The sequence below is a fragment of the Gekko japonicus genome, unplaced genomic scaffold (assembly GCF_001447785.1).
Source record: "Gekko japonicus isolate JY-2015 unplaced genomic scaffold, Gekko_japonicus_V1.1 scaffold19, whole genome shotgun sequence".
In the NCBI taxonomy this organism is placed as follows: Eukaryota; Metazoa; Chordata; class Lepidosauria; order Squamata; family Gekkonidae; genus Gekko; species Gekko japonicus.
Genome location: NW_015164664.1, coordinates 2,883,821 through 2,902,726, shown reverse-complemented (window position 1 = coordinate 2,902,726; position 18,906 = coordinate 2,883,821). Strand labels below are relative to the sequence as shown.

Sequence of the window (18,906 nt, the reverse complement as noted above, 5' to 3'; positions counted from 1 at the left end):
CTTCCCTCCAACTCCCCCAGTCATTCTAGCTTTCTCTCATTAAAGACACACCAGGTCGTCTGGTAGGAATTAATCTGAAGTGACAATCTGGTTCAGCAAGTGGGCTTGGAATGGAGACTTCTCTCATTTTAATAAAAAGGGGGGGGGACATTCAGTTTGTGCTACAGCTGGGTGTGGATCTGGGGGATAAATTATTAGGTAAAAATGGAGTCGGTTCCAACTTGGGAATCATAGCAGGGGTGCATATACCTGGCACTGGCATAGCTTTGAATCTGTGCAGGAGAACCCAAGAAACAAATAACTGCTTCAGGCTTCCTCAAGGGCCGGAGCAAAGATTAAGCTTTTCTTCTGCATCAATACCTTCTACTACCTTTTCCTGCCACAGCCTTTGGTTACAGATGGGTTCCAGCTCATTAACTGTACAGTGACTCTACCCTGTCCCCTGCAACTGTAACAACCAGCTCAGCTGAGATCCTTCCTTCAGGATGCATTCTGCTTGAAAATATCAAAGAGTGTTCTGTTTTACTTCAGATTAGAGCTTCAGGAAGGCAAAACTTAACTAGAGAGAAACAAACACCTTAAAAGCTTTTTGACTTTTTTTTTAAAGGTTGTTTTCAAACAAGGTTTGGCTTGCGTTGGCTGCTCAGAATCATAAAATGCTTGAAGAACCTGCCAAGTGTCTTTCCATACTGAGGGAATGTCCACAAATATCTCTGGATCTATCAACTGGCAGGAAGTCCAATGACTGTAAGCTCTCATAAGCTACGGCTGCGATCATACGCATAATTAGACCCAACATAGGTGCGAAGGCCGGGTAGATTTAAAGGACATGATCAGACAACGGCATCTGGGAAGTGCCACTGCCCCCTATATTGGAAAGCCTGAACACCAGGCTCTGACGTCACCGCATCTAGTCATAACAATCCCTGAACTCTGCAGTTGCCAGCTACTTTCACAAGTGTTTTTACTTGCAGTTTCTCGTGTACCCAACAAGATATTCTCTTGATTCTTTCACTGCAGTATTCCAGACACTTCACACTAGCTTACAGTGTTACTGAGTTCAGTTTCCCTTGCATATTTGAGTGCATGTTTCGTATAATTTACAAGCATATAATAGGGGAAAGTGGTGGATGTCTGTTGTATGATGGTATTGTCAAATACTGGTTTTCAGTATTACTTTTTATTTACCATTGACACAGCATGAGATAGAAATATGCACAAACTCATACTTATTTAAGAAGTTTTCACATACAGTAAACTTCAATCTTAATCTCCAGTGACCAAAAAAAAAGCTACACAGGATATTGGTGTACATTCACAAACATTCAAGGGAACCAACAGATGTAATAGAGAGTACAACAACAATCAATCTTCCTATGGAACTTCTTTTGAGTAAATTAGAGGAAAATATAGAAACTACACATTGTGGCCTTCAATGAATCTAAATCTCCCCAGTTGTCATTTCAACTCACGTTGTTGCAGTTCAGGGGCAAATATATGTGAAAGGCAACCACATCACTTCTGTAAAGTTTACAGTTTCCTCTGTGATGTTTGTGACAGTCTTTGCCCATTTTCTCTTTTACAATAGTTGTTTAGGAATGTATTGACTGCTACCAACTGTTAATATGTACAAACTCATACTTAGGTAAGACATTTTCACATACAGTAAACTTCAATTATAATCTCCAGGTATAATCTCAAAGCAGATCTGTGCAAGTCCGTTTCAGCATCCAGCCTTCCATTTTCTGGCCTGGTGGAATTATTATTTCCCCCCCTCTCATACTTAGGTAAGACATTTTCACATACAGTAAACTTCAATTATAATCTCCAGGTATAATCTCAAAGCAGATCTGTGCAAGTCCGTTTCAGCATCCAGCCTTCCATTTTCTGGCCTGGTGGAATTATTATGACTCACCTCTTTCTTCTGTGAAAATACAGACGATCACTGTGTAAAAAAAAAACCCCAAAACCCCAACAACAACCCTAGAAAGCCCTGGCCTTCCTTCCCAGACGGCCACTTTGGAAAAACAAAACAAAAAACCCCCCAAAACCAACTCCAGAAATCCTCCCTCGTTTTTACGATGAGAAAACCAGTCCGGGAGAAAGAAAGAGATTGTCATTTTCAGTGAAAAGGCATATTTAATCCAGATCTGAAGGACAGAAACTGTTGGGATTCTTATTCTTATTTATTTGTTAGCAGACAAACCTCTAAATCCACACTGCTAAACTGAAATGGCAGAATGGTCACCACCCCCTTTCCCAGTCAGAACAAAGAGACAGGAAGATGGGCCATAAAAATGCAAACAAATACTCTCACACCTACAGCCAACAGTAGTCTCCTTCCACTGAAGTCTTCAACACTCCATCAACTAAATTCCCCACATAAGCACAGGGAGATTGTTATGACTACTCTCGTAGCCATGGCAGTGACGTCAGAGCCTGGTGTTCAGGCCTTCAATACAGGGGGTGGTGGAAGTGCCCCGCAGCTGTCGGCAACCCGTTCTGCTCCGCTGCAGAAGTAAAGTTAAAAGACACTGGGGAAAATCTGGTAGTAAACGGGTTGCGATGGGCCACGGATGGACTTTCCTGTGTCTGATTGCTCCAGCACACTCTCATGGAGTTGGGATGTTCTGATCAGGCCATCCTGACTCCATGCTGTTGTCCCCCCCCCTTCCCAGTACGTGCATCATTGTAAACTCCATAGGGAGCCCTCAGTGCAGAGGTGCCATTAATCAATCCCTCGTTTAAGCACATGGACAAAAAAGGCACAAAGCCCCCCAACTCACCCACAGTTGTGTCTGATCACACACTGGCCATGTCCAGACTGGTGGCTTGGTGAGATATGGTGCCGCCTCTAATTGAACTGGTTTAAAGTGTAGTGGGACATACCAGCCACACAGCACACCCTGCTGTGGGTTACCCACGGAGACATCCTGTAGTAAAGCATCCACATTATTGCAGCACCTCAGCCACTGAGCACACTGCCAAAAAGATCCCAAAATTCATGCACACGCATAGGAGCACATGTGTGTGAACATGCACATATAGGCAATTTTTTTTAAAAAAAAAGACACCTCCCTAGTGGCAGAACAGACCTGCAGGTTCAGACTGCAGAATCCATTCTGCGTGCACTGCCCTGCATTCAGACATCCAGCCATGCGTGATGACTGCACAGGGAACCGAAAACGCCACTTGTGATGTGATGGCTTTTTAACCCGGCTCCAAGTTGTCCTGTGACGGGATAAGTATGGCTGGGGAATGCCTGACAGATGTGGCTGTCTGACTGCGCCCATTTGATCCGGAGGGGAGGAGTGCCTGTGTCGGGCCAAACTGCCCATGTGATCACAGCCACTAACGGACTGCGACTGCGCCCACAGCTTCAAAGGGAGGTGTGATCGTGCAACTGTGTGTCAAATTCCTCCGGAAGAAATAGCCTTGCTTCTGCCCCATTTTTTTCTGGCACATGTGACTGCAACCTACGAGAGTTGATCAGCATTTGACTGAGATGTCTCAATGAAAAACAAAGTAGGACACTGTAGGTGTTTTGGCAGTTCTTCGATGAAGAGTGTTCTTTCCCCTGAATCAATACTGAATCCACTGTGTGGTTGAAGAAGGTACACTCACTATCATTTACGCAGGATGCAATGCTTAAGGCTTCTCAAGTTGTTCAAACAAACTTGGACAGTATCTGTCAAAGCCTTTGGGTATCAAGGGGGGGGAGAGAGGGGAGAGAAACAGTGTTACATTTTGAGAGACTTACTTGAGCTTGGATAGAGAAACGGCGAGTCTTTCGAGCTCTGAAACAGAGGTGTTGAATTGTAAACAAAGAGAGAACATGGCGGTTCCACGAGGGAAAATAAAACCGAAAGGCAGCCAGAGTCCAAGATTGGAAGAGGGAGCAGATGTCACGAAGACGTTAGCGGATATGCTGAAACCGGTATTGGAGCAGCTCGGTGGTATTAACCAGCAACTGGCCACACTAAACCAAAACTTCGCCTTGCAGCAGCGCCAGCTGGCAGAGACGGAGAAAAAAGTGGAGCAGGCAACTGAGAAGCTGGTAGAGATGGACACTGGGAACAAAAATATGCGAAAAAGAGTGACAGAGGTGGAAATAAACCAAAAGCTGCAGGAAATCCGTTTACTTCAGCTGCAAATGGAGAAAGCAAACATGACTCTCAGCTTTCAGGGACTGCCTGAAAAGGAAAAAGAAGATTTGAAGAAGACTCTGGGAGAGATCATCGCTCCAGTAACAGGCTTATCAACTGATGAAATAATAAAAGATATAGAGTCTGCCTATCGGGTATACTCTAATTACATTAAAAAAAATAGCTTGCCTGGGGAGATTGTAGTCAAATTTGTAAGAAGACAGACCAGAGATGTTATATTAAAGGCAACTTCGGCAAATCCACTGAAATTTGGGAATACAAATATTAAGACTCTAAAAGACATCCCATTTGAAATCCGTCAAAAGAGGGAAAGCTACAAAGAATTAATCTCATTTCTTCAGACAAATGGAACACAATATCGCTGGGCGATCCTTGAATGTGTCATCTTTAAAATTAATGATAAAAGAGAGAAGATTGACTCCATCTTTAAAGCAAAGGAATTTTTGAGACGACAGCTGGGGCCAGAAGCATAACTCAAAGATGAAGAAACAAAATCGAGTGACTCTGCTACCTCTGGAACGGGGGAGGACACTGGGAAGAAAGCGGGTGCGGGAGCAAGCAAAATGGTGTATGATTTCAGAGAAAGAAGACAGAAGTAAGGGCAGAAGGACTCTGAAAATAGCCCTATGAAAATAAGAAGATGCTCAAGAAGTGTTCTCAAAATATTAAAATTACTAACATTGAAGCAGTAGTTAAAAATAACTCACAAGTATATTGCTATACTAACACGTATTTACTAACATGTAGTTTAACACGAAAATAATCTCCTACTCTTGGGTTTTTAGTTAGTGTGGGTATCTTTTCTTTATCCCTAGTTGTAGTCCCCCTTCCTATTTTCTGTTGTAGTTATGTAGTCTATTGAAAAACCAATAAAATTACCCTCTTGGGGGTTTTAAAAAAAAGGCTGGCCTATAAGAGTACCATTAATTTCAACCAAAAATGCAAAATCTACATTCTGGATTATCTGAAGTAGCTGTACCAACTAAAAGATAAGAACATAAGAGAAGCCATGCTGGATCAGGCCAATGGCCCATTCAGTCCAAAACTCTGTGTCACACAGTGGCCAAAACACAGGTGTCATCAGGAGGTCCACCAGTGGGGCCGATATAAATGGTTAACAATGCAGTCCCAAGCACTGTTACAATTTTCTAAGTCCTTTATTGTAATTCACCTGCATTGTAATTCACCATCTACAAACAGCAAACAAACAAAGTGGGAACAGAGAACATAGTCTGTTCAAGGACCAGATGGGTTGGGACTCTTAAAAAGCCCAGGGACAAGCAGCCTCAGCAATGTTGGCTAGCCCTTGTACCTAGGTCTATTATTGTGACTGCTGATGGCTGGGTCTGAGATGAGTGGCCCACTGGGAGCTTTCCAGCTACATGAAAAGCCTCTGTCAAGGCCTCATACTGAAGATTGCTTAATTCATGTCCATTTGTTAATTCCCCTATACCCAGTTAGTTTGGTTAAAGAATAGTAAACAGGCTGAATTTTTTAGAAGTGCTTATGGGGTGGAGTTTGTGCTTATTCTGGAATAATTCTGGAGACATAACCAGTAACTTGTAGTTTTTGTTGTTCAGTCGCACAGTCGGGTCCGACTCTTCGCGACCCCATGGACAATCTCCCGCCAGGCTCTCCTGTCTTCCGCCGTCCTCCGAACTTGTAGTTAGCTTAGATCAATTATTCTGGATTAATAGACGTGAATTTCTGGATGTGATCTGAGTCGCTGGGCCTCCTAGCTTTGCTCTATGCAAGATGTAGACTCTATCCAACTCTTCCAAAACTGCTGCACAGGAGGGTGTCTCCTATATCCATCTACACTAATCAACCTTGGTTTACTCCCGGCCAAGAACCAGAAGCTTTCCTGACGTGGACGAACACTGGACTATGTAGACTACAGGATCTTGCCCCAAAAGGTCATCTACACCCTAAATCTCATTTCGAAAAAATATTAAAAACAAAAATATCCTGGCTGAAGCTATATCAAATCAAAAGCCTGAGCGACTGGGCAGCTGATCAAGGAACATTCTCAAGACCCAAGACAATATTCGAGCGCATTCTTGACAAATCTGATGTTCAAACAAAAGGTATTCTTTCACAGGTCTACAAATCTTTGCTGGAAGAGGAAAAAGACAAATTTATGTCTAATAAGACAGCCTGGCACAAAGATCTTCGCAAAGAGCTATCCACCCAACAATGGACTGAAATCTGGAGCTCACACGCTTGCAAATCTAGAATCTTTTCCATACGGCTACAGTTTTTCAAATTCCAAACACGGTGGTACCTCTCCCCTGTAAGACTGCGACATATGCACCCCGACTATAACCATATCTGTTGGAAACGGTGCGGGAATGTAAGTGATTTTTTCCACTGTTGGTGGGAATGCCCGGCAATACAATCTTTCTGGAGACAACTGATAGAAGAGATTGCAGCAATCACATCCCAAAAGCTTTCTCTAGATCCTGCAGTAATATTATTGCAGCTAGTGGACAGAGACTCCCAGAATATGAACATCTCGACTCTTACTTCCACTCTACTAGCCTCTGCAAGGCTGTGGTGGTTGCTTGGAAATCCCTAGACCCACCAGATATTAGAACGTGGAGAAATAAATGCTGGGAACACTTTGTAATTGACAGGATTGCTGAAACACACAATGACAGAAAACACATGGCCTCAAAAACAAAATCTAACTTTGTCAAAACATGGTTCTCCTTCCTTCATTACATGGTAGAACATGATATAATCCCTCAGAATCCTCATTACATGGAATGGCTTTGGTTATAGACCCTCAACATTCTTAGTCAGACTTTATATTTTAAGGAGTGGAAATAGCTACTGAGCATGTGTTCTTTATGGCGTATTAATTCCTGTAATGCTGAATACTGTTTTCCTGCACATTATTCTGATAATGCTTATACTGTTGACAAATTTGCAATTACTTACAACGTTTATTCTGTTAAAAAAAGTTTCAACAAAACTGCTGCACAGAAAGGAAAAAACAACAAAACAACGTTGTACTTTTTATCCTACACAATCCCCATCATTGAAAGAATATCTGAGTGTCCTGCACATCAGGCTACTGTAAAGAATACCTGGCACCATAAGCCTCCTTATTTTTAAACCTTTTAAGCAGTATTTATTTATTTAGGCTCTATTTATACCCATCTATCTCCTAACACAGTCAAGACCCAAGGAAGGTGGTAACAAATACTTCAAAAATAATAATCTATTTAAAAATGAATTAAAAGACTTTCTAATCTGGCTTTAAACTTTTAATGTCTTGTCTTTTTTGTTGTTCTAGAATTATTCCCATATAGTGTTGACTGTGAGCTGCCTTGAGCACTTTAAATTGGAAAGATGGCATATAAATGGTCCAAATAAAATGAATGATGCTGAAAGACTTCAATGAGAACTAGTGAAGGTCACAAGATAGACTCCTAGCTTCCTATAACTCAAGATCAGTCACATTTGTCATCAGTCATTTGCCCTCCAATTAGGTCTGTTTCTTAGGTCCCAATGTCAGTCTAGTGACCCATAGTCATCTTGTGTTGGATTCCATTAAAATATATGTGTGTGTGCGTGTGTCTGTGTGATTTACCCAGACAAATGTTGTCATGAAAGTATTTTTCAGTCTAGATAATTCAGCAAAATCCTTCAGGACAGTCTATGTTTCTCACAGTTGTATTTGCAAACATTCCTGTATTCTACCAGGAGAGAGGCACTTGGAAAGTAGGCAAAAGCCAAGATAAAAAATGGACTGTTTGTGCTGGTTTATTTAAAAAATGGGATTTAAATGTCCAGGTTATCCAAGCCCCTGCAGCATGAAAGACAGTTGTACTTTTAGAAACTGAAAAGGGTTCAGTTAGAAGGAATCAGTAGCTCTCTTTTGGCTTTGTTGCCTGCTAGCTCACAATGAGAGATCTGCTCTAAGGCCAAATCGCAGAGGAATGAAAGGTGATCCATTCGAAACACAAAGGATTCTTCTGCACAGAATTAAACAAAATTAGAATATTTCCTGCCATCCTGCATCTCACCCTCTCTTTTGTTCTGCTAAACAGAATTTGACACTACAGCCTGATTCAGCTGGGCGACAATGATAATTTTGAACGTCATTCTTCTCAGTGACATCACTATCCAAATATGGGCAAAGAGAGTTTGATGTTCCTGTTAGGAACAAGTGTAGCTCCATCAAAGTACGTTGTTAGTATGGGAAAGACCAAGAAAATTATAATTTGTTGTGGCCTGCCTGGTGCTTAGACTGAGATGTCTTACATCTTATTGGCACACCCTTTGAGAAGCAATGATCTATGCAGGGCAACACCTGAAATCTGCATTGGAATGATTGACTTACAGGGTGCAAGTGCAACCTTTTTTGGACCCCAAGAAGCAAGTTAGAAGTGATAAAAGTTTCATAGCTTACTTACAAGAAGACATTTAAAGCTCAAGCAGCTCAAAAATTCATTACATTCCTCTCACTGAGCCTGGCCCACTGTAGGCATCTTTTATATAGTCCTCTGGGCAAGCAGGGCAGCCTGGTCTGTGCCATGGTTGGTATACTACTGCAGGGCTCTTTTTGTAGAAAAAGCCCAGCAGGAACTCATTAGCATAACAGGCCACACCCAACAGCAAAACTCATTAGCATATTAGGCCACACCCTGACAGCACCACTCATTAGCACATTAGGCCACATCCCCATGTTACCAGAAGTGTGGTCATCCAGCCACACTCACCTTTCCCTTCTTATTCTGTTTACCTTGTTTGTTGTCAAAACCCAGGGCTTTTTTTGTAGCAGGACCTCCTTTGCATGTTAGGCCACGCACCCCTAATGTAGCTAATCCTAATGAGTTTCTGCTGTTGGGTGTGGCCTGTTATGCTAATGAGTTCCTGCTGGGCGTGGCCAACTTGGGAGCCAGCCGGAACTCCGTCCCTGTGCGTTTCTGCCCAAAAATAGCCCTGCTACTGAGCATGCTCACTGGTATGGGGTATACGGCAAAGAAGGTGACATATTACAAACCTACAGGCTACATAACAGGTGATGGCTGCCTATCAAATCTGCTTAGACTCCGGAGGAGTCCTTCCTTACTCCTTCCTCAGATTATACTGTGCAGCAAACCATTCACTAAACCCCATTAATTACAGTTGATATTTTAATTTAAGAATATCACAGCTGGTCATAATTTAGATGTGACACAACATTTCTGCAGACTAATGAAGGTTAAGTCAGTATCACTTTAATGAGACATGGACTTTCTCATGAAGACACCAGGGAAGTGGAGCACTAATCTGGAACCATGAGTGACAGAAACTGGATGTTATGAGATGTTAGGGAGCGGTGGCGCAGGCGGTTAAACGCCTGCTCTGTAACATCACCCGAGCAGCCACTATGGCTGTTCGAGTACCACCGCGGTCGAGGTGAGCTCTCGACCTTCGTCCCAGCTCCCGCCTACCCAGCGGTTCGAAAGCAACCTAATTGCAAGTAGATAAATGGGTACCCACCCTTAGAAGGGTGGGGGGCACCCTGTGTGGCTGGCTGAAGACGACGGCGGCTATGGCAATGGCGGCGACGATAACGGCAGCGGTGACCTGGCGTGGACAGCATTGGTGGCGTGGTGTTGTGGCGGCGGCGAGCGGGCGCGATTGGAGGGCCGCGATCGAGCGATCCCTGGTGGCAGAAAGAATACATCGAACGCTGCCGTGAAGAGAAGGGGCATGCGCAGATGCCGAGCACCGGCTCAGCGGAGCCGGAAAGGACGTGGCCGGGCCGGAAGCAGGCGGAGCTGCACGCCTTGGAGGAGATTCCCACCACCACCAAACGCCGGAGAAAAACACCTCGCCAAGTCCGGAGACCCGACCGAGCCGACCCGACCCGACGAAACAACAGCGACAACCACCACAGGGGGGTGCCGGTAGGCTGTTCCATCCCTATACACTCACTGTGGCCCTAGTTAGGATAAATGGGTGATTAGCACCAAGAAATTTGTAAGCCGCTCAGAGACCCCTAGCCATGGGGTTCGAGCGGGGTATCAAGCTGAAGGTTAAATAAATAAATAAAAAATAGGCTGCTTCCACAGTTCCTTGGGCTATTTTAAGTCTGGCAATAAATGGGTGGACATGCGCCATGGAGATATGTGTTGATGAGCCAACTGAGATCAGGTCAGGCTGTACAGATACTGGCAAAATAAAACCTCTACCTGGGTACAGATAAGAGAGGCAAACTGACAGGAGGAAAGTATTCATTACTATTAGGAGGAATGGTTCAAAGATACAAAATGCATCTTTTTGTTTTGACCTCTGGTCTACACTAATGGTAAACTGTCATCAACCTTGGGTTCATCAATTCTTCTTTCCTCAAATCCCCATAGTCCACCAGTGGATTTTTAATTTGCAGACCATACTCATACTTTCTTAAGGTGTAATGAATTTTTGTTAAGCGATCTTGTGTATGTATGTGTGGTTGCTTAATAACATAAAGTTTTGCAGAACTAATCCGAGGTTCATTTACTCCAACATTTGCTGCAAGAAGACAAAAACGAGTTGATGTTAAGTGCTCTACCAGCAATTAGTCAGTGGGCTACCAGTGGACTGTAGCTTACCTCCTGCTCAAGCCTGATCTAAAAATTGATATAGTACTGTTACTACCACAACACAAATGGAACTATTACTTTCTTATTTTCTTACTTCTACTAATACTATATAATAATCCAGCAAAGAGAAAAGAACACCAGACCTCTACTGCTGCCAAAGTCTCACGAAAACTGGCAAAGTTAAGGTACAGTCTCTCCAGCTTCCATAGTGATTTATGAATCAATCTTGGCTTGACTTTTTGTTTTCTTACTGGCTCACCCTTGCAGGTTTGTTTTTCTGGAGCAGCTCCTGTTCTATAGCCAGAGCAGACAACTACCTATTTTCTTCTGTCTATTCCTTATTGTCAATCTGTCAGGGAATTTATTTCATAAGCCATAGGATTTCCAAACAGTAAGCCCCACTGAATGACATCAGACTTACTTCTGAGTGGATCTGCTGAGTGGATCTGCTCCCCATGACTCCTGCATTTGACTTTAATGCCGCATGTGCAGATAGGGTTGCCAGATCCAATTGTTCTGCTGGTGGGGGGTGGGAGGGAGCCTTCCAGGAATGGGGGGGGGGGGGGCAACATCGCCATGTGTGATGTTGCCAGCACGATGATGTCATGCGGAAGTGACATCATCATGCCGGGGCACTGCACAGTGATGCTCTAGCATTTTGGTTACCATAGTTTTGGTCAAAATGCTAGAGCATCACCGTGTGACATTGCCAGCACGATGTCACTTCTGCATGATGTCATTGTGCTGATGACATCAACGTGAAATGTGACTGTTTGGGGGTGGGACTTTCCCTGCCAGCCAGGTGGCCAGCAGTTGGCTGAAGCACTGAAAATTGGGGGAATCCCCACGTCGACCGGGGGTCTGGCAACCCTATTTGAAGATTTTTGTGCCAACAGCACCATTTTCTGCTTCCACATATTGGATAGAAAGTACCCTTACTTCAGGGAAGAAAGCTATACTCCTTTTTGACTGTTAATTTTTTTAAAAGGCCACAGAAAATATGTTCTTCCACACTAAAGACTAGAAAATGAATGCACAGAATTGCCTGAGTGCAGGAAAAAGGCCATTTTCCCTCAAGAGATGTTCTAGCATGAGCACCATGGTCTGGATCATGTGCCACAACTAATTTTTGTATATTACCCACAAACACACAAATATTTTTTAAAAAAATATCAGTTCCTTATGGTGGGATATAGAGCAAGTAACAAGGCCAGCCCCTTCCTTAGGAGCTAAAGAAATATCCAAACTCTGTATTTTTTTCATGGTATCACACAAAACTCACTTCCAAATAGAGATTTTTGAAATTCTGGAAAATTACAGTAAAACCCTAGGCATGAGAGTGAGGAAAATATGTGACTGCACCCCCACAAAAAAAAGGTATGGTTGAAAGTTCTGCTTTATCATTAGGTGCAGATTTATTACGCTCCGATGGCTGGCACATCTACAGAAAATGAATGGGCACCAGCATCGTACTTATATGTCTCTGTTGGATAACACCTCTTGGCTCACTAAGCTGCATATATAGACTCCTATTCGCCAAAAGAATCAAGTCCATCTACCCAGAGTCTGGCATCCAAATAATAGTCCAAGCTGCCCTTCTGAGGATACAATCTTTCTTTGTGTTAGCACATTGTTAGATGGAAACTGCACGAGCGAATCTCAGCATATAGTGAAGGTGCTTCCTGACGAAGCACCTTCATTATAAGAGGCTCCCCTGTGTACTGTACTGGTAAAAATGGTTATTATTTGTTAAGTACTGATGATGTACTCGGCACTGTATGAGAAACTAATATACAGACAGACCCTTCCCGGGAGAGTGAGCCATCACAAAGAGAGGCACCAAGGATGGCATTCTGCGTGACCCCAAGAATGGAGGTGCTCGGATCTTTCGAAATTGCTCTGCCTTGTGTATAAAGTAAATAATCTTTTGCTTCCAAGCACCGGCCTAACCTATTAACTGCCATGCCACACTCTAACTCCATTAAAAGCACCAGCCTTAAAACCCTAATCCTTGTTAGTGTACTGAAGCGGGCATTATCCCAAATAAAGCAAAACAACAATAGAAATGGTTCTGAAAGGCTATTACGTTCTTGAAGTCGGTAAGCAGAATTGTACTGCTCACACTGTAAACACAATGAAATTGGAAAGCAGACCAACCCCATATTTTGACTTGGGCCCCCCAGGACCACTGTATTGTGCAATGCACATCCTGCTTCTGGGGGCCGTTGTTACCGCAGTTCCAGCTACTGTTCATGGTGCTGTTCATGGATATGTGGGCTCCACAATGTTTGCTTGTATGTAGTGGCTATTTATTAGCTAGATATGTATAGCCTGCTTTTCTCCTCAATGAGGACCCAAAGTGGCTTGCAACGCTATCCTTCCTTTTAATCTAACATCAACCCTGTTTAACAGGCTAGCCTGAGAGTCTGGATCAAGATCACCCAGGAGTTTCCATGGCAGAGGGGGGACTTGAACCTGAGTCTTTCTGATCTAGTCCAGCACTCTAACCATTACACCATACTGACTTATGTATGTGAACAAGCTCTATCATAGGGAAGTGGGCAGTACTGCCATGTAAGAGCTTCCATATTTGGAGTGTGTACCAAAAACCTGGACCTAAGTGTCCCAACACAGAACCATTAATAAGCCCAGCAAACAGACTGAATAAAATTTTAACAAATTCTAAGATTTCCCATAACCACATCAGCTAAATTTACTTCTTACAAATAGAAGTTTATTGTATCGTGAGGCTGATTGAGTTCAAATGAGCATAAGGGTATAATGTGAAATATATAAACTTAACAGCCAGAAACAAAAAATATATAGTAACTGAAGTTTATATTTCTTTGTGCAATTATCAAATAAGAATGTACAAATTAATCAATTTAATTAGCAATAATGAGATTCCTAATTTGAATTGAATATTCAAAACCTATCCTGTTTGGAGCGTTACCGGAAGTGACGTTACGCGCTGGGCGGGGCCACGCCATTTGAGGGGAAAACAAAGAGTTTTCCCCTCAAATGCCGTGGCCCCGCCCCCAGCGTGCGACCGTCACTTCCGGGTGACACGCACGCCGGGGCGGAGTTCCCCCCGGGCCCCGATTCCCCGGCGTCGGGTAACGGGCCTCCGGGGCGGGGGGGATTCCGCCCTACCGGGGGGGTTGGCAGCCCTAGTGCAGAGATGTGTCTGCAAAAATCCAGTCTTTACAGGCAAACCCTGCCATCATTTTGTCATATCAAAAGTCATAAACCATCCCAAATAAGCCAAAACTGGTTTTGGAGCCATTTCACAGCTTCCTCTGAGACTCTCAGATAACTTATGCTCTAGTAGTAAGATGGGATTTTAACTAAAGAGGAGCTGATATGGTCACTGGTGTTCTTGTCATTGTTGTTAAGAACTAAAGACAGCCCAGCCAGATCAGACTAGTGGTTGTCTTGTCCAGTATCCTTCCAGGTGTCCTGCAGAGCTAACATACATTTATTGATCTGACTAATTTTCCTTATTGACAGTTCTTTGTTTCAGTGATGCCAGTTATACGCAACTGATTTTTTTTTTTTAAAAAAAAAGCTACTGAAAATGTGTTGATTTTAACAGGGTACATTCAATGTGAGGAAAGTAAACAGGTACAAAAATAAAGATGGGGGGGGAGACTTGTTTTTTCACAAAGGAGAAACAAAACGGAAATATATAAAATGCAAGAGACAGTTTTCTCTCTTTCAAGGCCTACTTTATCCAGGGGTCATTTTAGAGCTGCAGGAGCTCATTAGCATAACTTATTAGCATATGCCACACCCCCTGACATCACCGGAAGTGTGCACCAGCCCCTCTGACAGGCAGAAGCACCTGGGATCCATTCTTTCCCCCCTCTCCCTTCCCTTCGCCTCCAAGTTGAGCGAAGGAAAAGGGGAGGGGGAGGATCTCAGGCGCTTCTTCCTGACAGAGGTGCTGGCGTGCCCACAGCCAGCCTGGGTGAATTATAGAATCATAGACTCATAGTGGGAAGGGACCTCCAGGGTCATCTAGTCCAACCCCCTGCACAATGCAGGAAATTCACCAATACCCCCCACACACCCCAGTGACCCCTGTTCCACGCCCAGAATATGATAAAAAAAACCCCTCCAGGATTATTGGGGGCCAAACTGGCCTGGAGAAAAATTGCTTCCTGCCCCCAAAGTGGCGATCAGCATTTTCCTGGGCGTGTAAGAAAGAGCCACAAGAACTAAACACTGTTGCAACCCTTCCTGTTCTACCTCTCATGATTTGCATAAGTTCACACAATCAGCATTATGATCCTTTTAAAGTTGTAAGCATGATATAACTATTTGTAAGATTATCTGTAAGACACAAGACCAGGACGCATCTCAGTTCTGGCAATCACTTGGAGAGACCCTATCACTCAGCTTCCATTGCCCCACACACACCCCACACTGGAATAAGAACATAATATCACGCCATACCACATTGCAATAAAGCCCCTACAACTGTATACAGAAATACTGAGCTTCCCTACCATTTGCCACAACTAGCCCACCACACAACCAGGATCAAGACTCCTAAGTGAACCAACTTCCTGCCGCCCCAAGCTTCAGGGCTGCCTCGTTAAAGGAGTGCGGAGGCCAGACTCGCAAATGAGAAAAAGCAAGCTCAGGGTTCGTGGGTCGCATTTTGGGCTGTGGAAGAGGAACCGGCTCCATTCCTGGAGTTCTCTCGAGTTCCTGCGCTTTTGGTTTTGCTTTATGCCAATCCGCCTCCCAAGACTGCTCCAGGTGCTCCGGCCTGAGGGCTGCTGGGGGCGGGGCTCCAGTGCTCATTACTTGTGGAGCTGAGGCTCAATGTCTCCAGCTGCTCCTCCACCTTCCCTTCCCTTGGTTTGCTCGGGGAGCCCGAGCAAGCCGGCTGCTGGAGCGAAGGAGAGGCGGTTTAAACCACCTTCCCTTCCCTTGGCTTGCTCAGGATCCCCACGGCTGCAGAGAGCCCGAGTAAGTCAGCTGCTGGAGGGATGTGCATTTGGTTCGTCTGAACGAATGCACCCCCGAAAATGGCCCATTCGGGCCCCTTTCAGGCTGCTGCAGTCCGAATCAGATTCTCTGATCTGAATCGGCTTCCCACAGTTTGGCCCCATTATATCCTATGGGCCATTGAAGTCAATGACGATAACACAGGGTATATTCTGGGGGCTGGAGGAGAGGGGGTTTGAGGGAGAGGCTCCAAAATTGCAGGGTAGCTGCTGGAGCATCTCCCCAAGATACCTGCCATTTTTCAGGAACATTGAACCAGGGGGTCCAATTCTACAGGCCCCCAAACAGGTTGCCCCCATCCCCTCCATTGTTCTCTATGGTGAGAAGAAAGTTACTTTTTTCCCACCATAGAGAACAATAGAGGGAATAGGGGCAACCTGTTTGGGGGCCGGTAGAATTGTATCCCCTGGTCCAATGTTCTTCAAACTTGGTTGGTATCTTGGGGAGAGGCTCCAGCAGCTACCCTGTGAGTTCGGAGCCTCTCCCTCAAACTCCCTCCCCTCCAGCCCTCAGAATATACCCTATGTTTTCGCCATTGACTTCATAGCCCATAGGATATAATGGGGCTGAAATTGACATTCGGCTGGCCCTTTTTGAGGCCGACATTCTAGTGCAGAGCCTGAAAAAGGAGGGGAGGGCACGGAGTGGCTCTGCAGGCCATTTTTCAGCCCCGGCGCTCCGGCACGGAGCTGAAAAAGACGGGGAGGGAAGCTCAGCAGTCCCCCCCGCGCAGTGGTTGCAGCTGCTGCCGAAAGTGTTGGTGGCCATAACTTTTTAAAGAGCTCCAAAGGACAGCTGGGGGAGCCAGAATGACCTCTCACGCGAGAGGTGGAATTTGCCCCTACGAGTCCAAGGCCACCACCCCGGGGTTCAGGGAGGCAGAAGAATGTTTCGCCCCACCCCGCCCTCTGCAGGTGTTGCAGCTGCGGCCAAGAACAGCGGCAGCGGCCATAACCTTTTAAAGAGCCCCTAAGGAGAGCTGGGGGAGCCAGAATGACCTCTCGCGTGTGATGTCTGAGTGACAACGTGAGAGGTGGAATTTGCCCCTATGAGTCCAAGGCCGCCACCCCGGTGCTCAGGGAGGAGGGAGAATGTTTCACACACACCCCCACGGCATTGCAGCTGCCGCCGAGAACAGCAGTGGTGGCCATAACCTTTTAAAGAGCCCCTAAGGAGAGCTGGTGGAGCCAGAATGACCTCTCGCATGTGACCTCTTGTGAGAGGTGGAATTTGCCCCTATGAGTCCAAGGCCACCACCCCGGGACTCAGGGATGCAGGAGAACGTTTCGCCCCAGCGTCGCAGCTGCCGCCGAAAACAGCGGCGACGGCCATAACCTTTTAAAGAGCCCCTAAGAATAGCTGGGGGAGCCAGAATGACCTCTCGCATGTGACTTCTCACAAGAGGTGGAATTTGCCCCTACAAGTCCAAGGCCACCACCCCGGGGCTCAGGGACGCAGGAGAACGTCCCCCCCCCCTGTGGGTGTCGCAGCTGCCACTGAGAACAGCAGCAGTGGCCATAACTTTTTAAAGAGCCCCTAAGGAAAGCTGGGGCAGCCAGAATGACTTCTCGCGCGAGAGGTGGAATTTGCCCCTACGAGTCCAAGGCCACCACCCCGGGGCTCAGGGAGGTGGGGGAACGTTTCCCCCCCCCCACGGTTGCCCAAATGATGGCTCGTGAGAGCCGGGGGCAGGGCTTATGTGCCTGCCCCCTGGGCTCCTGACTGGCGGAGCGGTGCTCCAGTGCACTCTAGCAGGAACCGAGGCCTGAATAGAACTGTGCGTGGGCAGGTAGTGGGGGTCATCTATTGCTTTAAATCTGTTGGGATAATATAAAAGGGACAGTCACAGCTTTTGATCACTGAAAAATCTTGCTCTTTCCACTCTGTCTTTAAGGCACAAGAGAAGACCGGAATGCTTTTGCTTCAAATACAAAATCTGGTTTACCAGCAATGTACAAACCCTACTGCACAATCACATAGCTCAGTGTGGTTTAAAACAAAAAAAAAAGATTTAACCCAAATTAATCTCAGTGGCTTTATAGCTGACAATTGGCTAACAATCCAAAAACTTTGTGTTAGCTGAAATGTAAGACTGAAAGCAGTGATCTTTAGGGCTCTTGATTCTAAGTCTTATTAACAATCCCATGATTAGAACACACACATTTTCAATGAACAAAGCACTTGCCCCTCTAGGTCCTAATCTACCATTGTCCTCTTCCCCTTTGTATCCTTGATAGTTCCATTTCATGCTCAAAAGCCCTTATATCCCACACTTTGCTCCATCAGAATCCCACTATTAAGATGACAACTTTATGAAGGTCTTTGTGCAATACAAACAGGCAATGACTTTCCCCCTGCAGCTCCAGCCTGGAGAGCTCTCCAATCTACAATCCATATTTGTTCAAAGTGAAGAGGCTGAAATTCCACTCATCTGAATTGTTGGCCTATAAAGGCTACAATCCCTACTAATGACTATGAGATCTTGTTCCGTTACGGCTTCTTTCAGGAGGCTGAGCATGAAAATTCCGAGGGGAAGCAGCAGGCTCTCTTAGCTCTCAGTCATTTACAGCACCAGACTTTAAAACAGACTAGCTTCTCCACTGTGTAAATCAGGAAAGAAGGGCCATGCCCTCAGTTCCAGCCTGTTTGGCACACAGCAGCCCCAAGTCTCCACAGGATGGTTAATGTAACCTCAGTTTAAACAGAATACAAAACATTCTAGTTTTAACCATCGTAAACTCCTCATTCAATAGATGGACTTTGGTGCTTAAGTTGCTGGTGGTGTTGCTTGGTCTTACCTGCTGGACATCCAGCCTGTAACTCAGGATGGGATCAACAGCATCAGGTTCCTTTTGTGTCCACTGCAAGATATAGGAGTAATTCTTGGATTGCTTCCGGATGGGGTTAGGGGTGTCATAATAAAACTCTGGGTTATACGCTTTAGCTGAGAAATGAAAGTTGGGGGGGGGGAGAAGGGAGAGAAAAAATTAAGGAGGGAAATTATTGGAAGAGCCATAAGAATTTATGTTATCAACTCACACAGTACGGTACATTAAGGTCACAGGTAGCTATCATGCAGGGTAGCAGCTCACTTACATTGCATCCATTTACAGCCCATGTGTTGCCTTTATCCGCCA

The 18,906-nt window shown here is 45.1% G+C and overlaps 1 protein-coding gene across 1 annotated transcript in view; it reads right to left on the bottom strand.

The window, feature by feature from the left end:
* LOC107108514 (MAM domain-containing glycosylphosphatidylinositol anchor protein 1-like) overlaps positions 1-18,906 on the bottom strand; it is a 178,406-nt gene that overhangs the window by 136,548 nt on the left and 22,952 nt on the right. The window contains exon 3 of the mRNA XM_015408950.1: positions 18,568-18,713. Within this exon, the coding sequence (XP_015264436.1) occupies positions 18,568-18,713 (146 nt within the window). The remainder of the gene's footprint in view (positions 1-18,567; positions 18,714-18,906) is intronic.